Source organism: Crocodylus porosus, unplaced genomic scaffold (genome assembly GCF_001723895.1).
Source record: "Crocodylus porosus isolate Cpor-Errol unplaced genomic scaffold, CroPor_comp1, whole genome shotgun sequence".
Lineage (NCBI taxonomy): Eukaryota > Metazoa > Chordata > Crocodylia > Crocodylidae > Crocodylus > Crocodylus porosus.
The window spans coordinates 1,390,396-1,397,934 of NW_017728886.1; the positions used below are offsets into that span (position 1 = coordinate 1,390,396).

Consider the following 7,539-nt stretch of genomic DNA (forward strand, 5'->3'; position numbering starts at 1 on the left):
ACCTAAAGTGGTCTTCTAGTAATTTATGACTGTTAGTTGTAGCCTTCCCCCAGGGAGCTCCCAGTCCCTGATACGTGTCCCTTATATACTTATAGGCTGCCATCAAGTCCCCTCTATGTCTTCTCTTCTCCAGGCTGAACAGACCCATGTCTCTCAGCCTGTCATGAATATAGCCTGCCTCTAACCATACTCATAGCTCTCTTTTGGATTTCATCAAGTTAAAAAGCAGCAAAAAATGTGGCAATATCTTCCAGTTCAGTTTCTAGACCCAAGGAGGAAATAACACTGAGGAAGGGGCTCTTGTTACTCTGTTTTACACTAGCAAGTTTCAAGCCTGAATTTGGTTGGGGAGTATTACCTGGATTTGATATGTCTGTCCTACGTCAAACCTTTGAATGTCATCTGCCTCAAACCATGGCGTTTGGCAGGCAGAACAGACTTTCTAGTCTCCGTGACATGCCCCAGCAGGGTTATTTTCTGACACTTTATATTTTATGCCATAATGTACATTACTGGGGACATGAGAAAGTGGAAAATATTCAAAAAAAGGCCTGTCACACCTTGACAATCGTCTGCTCGTAAGCAGCAGTAGGTGTATTACTCCTGTGGCTACATTTGAGCCAACGGTCAATAAATCTTTCAAGGAGATCTCTGTCTTAGATGAGCTACAGAAAAAAAAAAAGACTTCTAAGGCTGAGCAGCTCCTAGCATTATGTGCTGAAGGAACATTGCAGGGAAAGGAAAAAATTATTCCTTCTCAGTTAAATAGCCCTGCTATTTACTGTATTTATAAAACAAAAAATTAAAAGGACGGTTATATAGAGTTAGTCATTATCCTGCCATACTCCTCCTCCTTGTTACAAATTACTGCAAAAAAAAAAAAGGGACACATATATATACCTACATTTTGGATTTCTTTTTAAAATGAGACTTTTTTCCCCCCCCCCCCTCTTTTTTTTTCCAGGAAATAAAAAATCTTTTGTTTGGCTCAAGCCTTTGTTGCTTCAGTGAAGAATGGAAAATACAGAGTTTTACATTTAATAATATACCTCAGTTGAAATATGGCATTGTGCAAAAAAAGGTACAGTAAATGACTGCCTTAAAAAGAGCTCAGTTATCTTTGTCTCTAACCAAAAGTTTCCAGCAGTTGCGTGTTATGATAATAAAAGAAGCTCGACTTTTTTTTTGGTTGGTGAATGGAAGTTTACCACTGAGAGCTGTACCATTGTAAATCATGTGAGGAGGCACGATGTGAATAGATGGTTAAGACCAACTGAGGCGTGGGGATTAACACCAGTGTGAGAGAATAGCTATTGAACCTAAATGACAGCGTTGGGACAAGACTAAATGGGCATGCATTGAACAAAGATAGTGTGGAAATTAGGAGGTTTCTAGAAGAGTGAAGTTCTGGATCAGCCTTTCAATCTGGGTAGTGGAAAGAAAAACCCTTAAGTAGTTTAAGTCTCATAAGTTTAGTAGTGTGAATGTATGTGAAGTGATTGCTAGTAATAGTAAAGACTGGACTTGATGACCCAGAAGGTCTTTCCTGGTCAAATATTCCTAAGTGTTGGGGAATTTACAAGTGACACCTATTCCTATAGGCTAATATGAAACCAAGTGCATTAGGGAGGTTGGCGCCTGCTTCTAGATGAGGTCTACAACATCTGTGGTTACTAAGGGTCCTATGCCATGTTTCCCAAAAGAAAGGTAAGTCCCAGTAGTCTACTTCAATTGGATCATTTGAAATAGTATCATAGGATCATAGAAAATTAGGGTTGGGAGAGACCTCAGGTCATCTAGTCCAATTCTGCCTAACTACATCATCCCAGCCAAGGCTTTGTCTACTTGGGTCTTAAAAACGTCCAAGAATGGAGGCTCTATAACCTCTCTAGGGAGCTTTTTCCAGGGCTTTACTACTCTCCTAGTGAGAAAATCCTTCCTAATATCCAACCTAAACTTCCCTTGCTGCAACGTGAGCCCATTGCTCCTTGTTCACTCATCTGCCACCACTGAGACCAGTCCAGCTCCATCCTCTTTCGAGCCCCCCTTCAGGGAGCTAAGGCTGCTATTCAATCCGCTCTCAGCCTCCTCTTCTCCAGGCTAAATAATCCCAGTTCCCTCAGTTTCTCTTCATAAGTCATGTTGTCCAGCCCCCCAACCATTTCCATTGCCCTCCACTAGACTCTCTCCAATTCGTCCACATCCTTTCTATAGTGGAGGGGGGCTACAATATTTATAATGATTACAGTATTTTTCCTAACTTTGTATTAGATAAGGGGTTGTGTGGGCTTGCTCTGTAAGTTTAAACATTTTCCAAATTCCACCTCCACTATTAAATACCAGCTGAAACCCGCAAAACATTTGTGATGACATTTTTATTGCCAAAGTATTTCTGTAAATACAGGATTTTTAGTTATCCTCTGACCGAATACTTTAACGGAATCAAAACTCCTCAGCCTCAAAAAGGCTACAGAAAGCTGCCCATGTGACCGCTGCAGAGGGAAGCCCCACAGTTCAGGGGTTGCACAACCCGGCAGCAGCTCACGCGGGCAGGCTCTGCAGAGGGTGAAAAAAAAGCAGCAAGGGGCCTGATCTTTTCTTTTTTCCTCCTGCAGCTGGAAAGCGAGCTGCCAGGAGCTCATACAACTCCTGATCTGTGGGGGACCCCTGTGCTTCTCTCCGTGGCGGCAGCACCCGGCACACCGCCTGGGTGGTCCCAGGGGGTGCAGCCAGCGCGAATAGGAGCACCAGGGCCCCCTGCAGCTCAAGGCCTGCCGGCAGCTCACCCCCCAGCCGCAGGAAAGGTGGGCAGACTCCTGGGGGGGGAGGGAAGGACCAGGCCCTTCACCACTATTTTTTTCCTCCCTTCTTCTTTTGGCAGAGCCTGCCTGCCCTGTGGTAGGTGGGGCTGGTGCTTCCTTCTAGCTCTGACTTACTTGCATTTCTGCTTGAAATGCCTCGGGATCTTCTATAATAATGCTTATTCTGTCAGTCCGGAGCACTCTAATTGGTTGTTTCAGTAAGCATTGTGATTGGCTGCCGAGACAACCAATCAGAGTACTCTGGACAGACAGAGTAAGCCTATTATTATTACAGATTAGTGTTGCTAAGTAATATAAAAACGGTTCTGGAATTTCACCTAAACTTAAGTTTGGGAGTTGTTTCAGACAGACTGAAATAGGCCCGCTGTTTCTTCATGCACGTTTTCTGTCTGTAGTTATTCATATGATTATTGCGGGGTGGTAGAAGTATTGTGTTTCTGTGCTGCAGGTATGTTCAGGATAAAATGCATGATTTTTCTGTTAGAGGCCTCATTTGGGGATTGTAGCCAATTGGGCTCGAGAGTGAATACATAGTGCCCTGCAAGTGCAGCTGATGAGATACTGGCAATCGAAATTGCTTTTAGCTGGATAATGGTGCCACTTTCAAACACCGTTACAGGAAAATTAAAAGCTCCTCTCTCCAGATATGTGACCGATTTGCAGTGCAGGTTCATTCTCAAGTACAAGAAGCTAATTTCTTGTGTGCTGGGCTGTCTATATAAGAAAGTAAAGAGGTGATTGTAGCAAGTGGTAGCATACCTGTGTTAGCTTAATCTAGTTTGCATGCCTAATGATAGTAGTGAAGATAGGCTTACATCAACCTTAGCATATACAGTTTACCAAAGTGTAAACCAACCAGGGATCCTGGGGGTCCAGTCTGGATATTAGCATGTGCTAAAACCCATTCTGTTGCATCCTCACTGCTGTGGCGATTTGTGCTAGTTAGATAAGCTAGTGTGTATTTTGCTATCTAGCCATGCTATCTAGTCATGCTTAGTCTAGAGAAGCGGAGACTGGGAGGAGACTTAATAGCAGCCTTCAACTGCCTGAAGGGGGTTCAAAAGAGGATGGAGCTGGACTGCGCTCAGTGGTGGCAGATGACAGAACGAGGAGCAATGGGCTGAACTTGCAGCAAAAGAAATTTAGGTTGGATATTAGGAAGAATCTTCTCACTAGGAGGCTGGTGAAGCACTGGAACAGGTTGCTCAGAGATGTGGCGGACTCTCCATCCTTTGAGGTTTTTAAAACCCAGCTAGACAAAGCCTTGACTGGGATGATGTAGTTGGGGCTGGTCCTGCTTTGAGCAGGGGGCTGGACTAGATGTGACCTCCTGAGGTCCCTTCCAACCCTGACTTTCTATGATTCATACCATATATCAGAGTAGGCTTCAGATATCTAAAAATGAATTTGCACCTGAAAACAGTGCAGGCAGAAGAGCTCTTAATTGTCCTGTGACAGTGCTTAACAGAAGCGCTGTTAGCATACAGTGTCCTTCTTTCCCTCTAACTCACCCTGGGTGACATTTCCCCTCTGTACAGAGATTTTCCGCGAGGTGCCTGCACTACTGAAACTCTGGTTGGAAGGTGTAAGTAGGACTTAAATGGTGAATAAACCGTGTCTGATGTGGCCATTAGATTGGACATTACTTTGGACTTCAGGTTTGCCCTGTGCTTAGTGGACTTTAGAAGAGACTAGACTCTTTTCCTTGATATCCCAGCCATGCGTACAGTGTGATCTAGGCATTTTCAGAAAAAATACATGGGCCTGGCAACTCCAGTTAGTAATGCTGACTTTTTTCAGTTGTTTAAAAGAGGGCATACGTGCTTCAAACCCCTGAGTCAAAACAGATAAAGTATGTCTTAAATTTGAAGGAAAACACATCAGCTATGAGAAGTTCTTGCCGGCATCAGACAGAACCAGTTGTTTTGTTCATGCAACATTTTATTCACTTTAGGGTGGCCCGTGTGGAGTACTGGCTGCCGTTCAAGCCTGTGTCCTGCAAAAGCTTATCTTTGGAGACAGCGGCAGGAATAGCGAAGCTGGGTAAGCCAGACAGCTGACACCAGAAATATTTTCTGTTCTAAATGAAACTATAATTTTTTTTCTAGTGTGGTCAGAAAGAAGCTAGATTCTTTTGCATTTGTCTGTATGTCTGGAAGAGAGAAAGGGTTAACAGATTTACTTGGGTTCGTGGAGGCTAATGAAAATCGCCTTTTAACGGAACAGATTTCAAGGCTGGCTATTCATGAATACAGTTGTTTCTTGTGATTAACCAGGGTCCTTTAAGAAAAATAAATAAAAAAGATTATTGCGGCCAGCAGCCTGCTGAATCCTATAGAGAAAAAACTATTGTAAAGATAATGCAAACAAGAGTTGAAAGACCATACTATTAATGGGCTTTTCAGAGTAAGAGAAAACCCCAACCAGTATGTGAAAAATTGAGCCATACTAGTTTAGGCTTTTTTTTCCCTTGTGGGGGGATGCGCTTATTTAAGTCTCTAATAGGATTTAAATACTGTTTGTTTTTAATGCTTTAGAGAAAAATTATAGGAAGTTTATTGTAATGTCAAAATTGTTGTGGACTGCTAAATATTAATAATCGCACTGTCCCCGGAATTATTGTCTTTGCTAAAGACACTGAGTTTATTCATTGACATAGGGGAATTTCTTTTGTATATAAAGATTTCTTCTGTGCTAAGGTGTCCACAACCTCCACCATCACTTTTGCCTGGAAATAGAGTCCATTGCACATAGATCAGACAGCACTGTCCTGAAGCTCTGCTGCCTCCTATACATATTATTTGTTGAATAAAAAGAGCAGGCCCAGATTTATGTTAAAACTTTTTCCATTCTTAGGGGATGTCATCCTTGCCCCACTGAAGTCCGTGGTAATACTTTCAGGGCTATTTCAACTTAGTTGAGTAAGGGCAGGTGCAGGTGAAGCAGTTCATATGAGCTAAAAGGATGCATGAGTTTACTGAACATCAGCAGCCACATGGCAACAGCTTTATGAGCAAGCTCTTACCCTGTGAGAGATGAAAGCCAAAGTTTGGCTTTCATCTGCCAGAGAAGCTTCAAGACAAGGATGTTAAATACATTTGCAGTCAACCTAATTCCACATGGATGGCTTAAGCAGCAGACACTTTGCTGCAGGAATGTTGTGCGTACAAAAGAAATGTCCATGATTTTCATCTACTAGAAGGTAAGGGTGCATATAGCCACCTACTCTGGAACAGTGGATGCTCTCCTTTTTTTCTTACAGTAGCTCATTCCATTGTTCATCCCCTGAAATGCTCTAACATAAAAAGTCCAGTATAAAAGAGAAAGTAGACACATATATCCCATGTGTGTTAGAAGTTTCGTATTGAAACAGCCAGGAGCAAAAATTAAGCTCTCTCATTAAAAAGAGAAATATTCAATAATGCTAGAAGAGACATGACATGTATTGTCAGGGAATGGGGCTTCTTGGTAGACATGAGGGGTGGGGGGGTTTGGTGGTGCTTTCTATTAAGTCGACTGTATAATTGGGAGATATAGGAGGCAAGCTTTCTGACACAAAGTGGTCTTTCTCAGGTCTGAGAAAGAAGCCGGAAAAGCCTATTTATAAGATGCTAACCAATATGTCTCTAGCATTGTAGTGCCATACAAAAACCAAATGCACAACCTGATGCAAAACCAGCTCTCCTGATCATATGGACTTCTCAGGCTAAAGGATCCCTGGTTTTAAATGCAAGATTTAATGACTGGGAAAACAACCCAATAAATATTAGGCACACTTTACTGAAAAAAAAAAATTTCTCATTGGCAGGAAGGATAAGGATGAAAAGTCATAAAACATAGAGACAGAGAGAACATTGAAATGGCTCTTAAAACCATCAAAGATAAGCTTCCTTTAGTACACGTGATATGAATGAGACGAGGCAGGCAGTAATGACTTTGGCCCTTCTGGGAAGGAGATCCAAAACTAACAAACTGGTTAGAAAAACTCTTCCCTATCTCCAGGCTAAGCCCTGTCCCATGAACTGCATGAAAGGGGATCCTGCAAGAATTTAGAACGGAGTTTATGAAGGACTGCCATATGCTTCTAGAACAGCTATTAAAGCCCATCTGTTTTGAGTTTACTTGGCCTAGACCCTGAATATATAGATCCAGAAAATGCCGAGGAAATTTCAGTGATCTCAAGGGATCTCAAAGCTTTAAAGTAATGAAAGAGAAGGGTCAGATCTTGCAACAGATGCTCTGTGGCTAATTTTCGTCTGCCTTCTCTACCTTACTTTTTCCTAGTAGTGCAATGAAGAGGGGGATGACTGGGGCACCAGGCCTGGTGGTGATCCTTGTGGGGGTGCAAAAATAGCATCAGCTGCACTACTGGCCTGGCCACCACTACTGTGAGCCAGAGCCATTGATTCTGCCCTACAGGGCTTCCCACAGCGCTCAAGTGGCCAGTTATGCCTCTGCTTGTCTAGCTCCTCCAACTAGCTGACATTTAGAGCACACTTTTTTAGCCGGCAAACTGTGGTCCGCAACGATTTATATCTAACACCGTGATTTAAAGCTTATCTCCAGTCTGGACAAATTGAATGAGCTACATAGGGACTCCCTCTGGTTCATTACCTTAGACAATACAGAACTCATTTCTCAATCCAAGGTCCGCGATTAGCTGCAGCTGCCACCGGCAGCAGCAGTGGCAGCCAGCGGGGATCACAGACCGCCTGCA

The 7,539-nt window shown here is 42.9% G+C and overlaps 1 protein-coding gene across 1 annotated transcript in view; it reads left to right on the forward strand.

Annotated features, from left to right (window-relative positions):
* FAM188B (family with sequence similarity 188 member B) overlaps positions 1 to 7,539 on the forward strand; it is a 96,238-nt gene that overhangs the window by 30,278 nt on the left and 58,421 nt on the right. Inside the window, exon 9 of the mRNA XM_019529100.1 lies at positions 4,777 to 4,865. Within this exon, the coding sequence (XP_019384645.1) occupies positions 4,777 to 4,865 (89 nt within the window). The remainder of the gene's footprint in view (positions 1 to 4,776; positions 4,866 to 7,539) is intronic.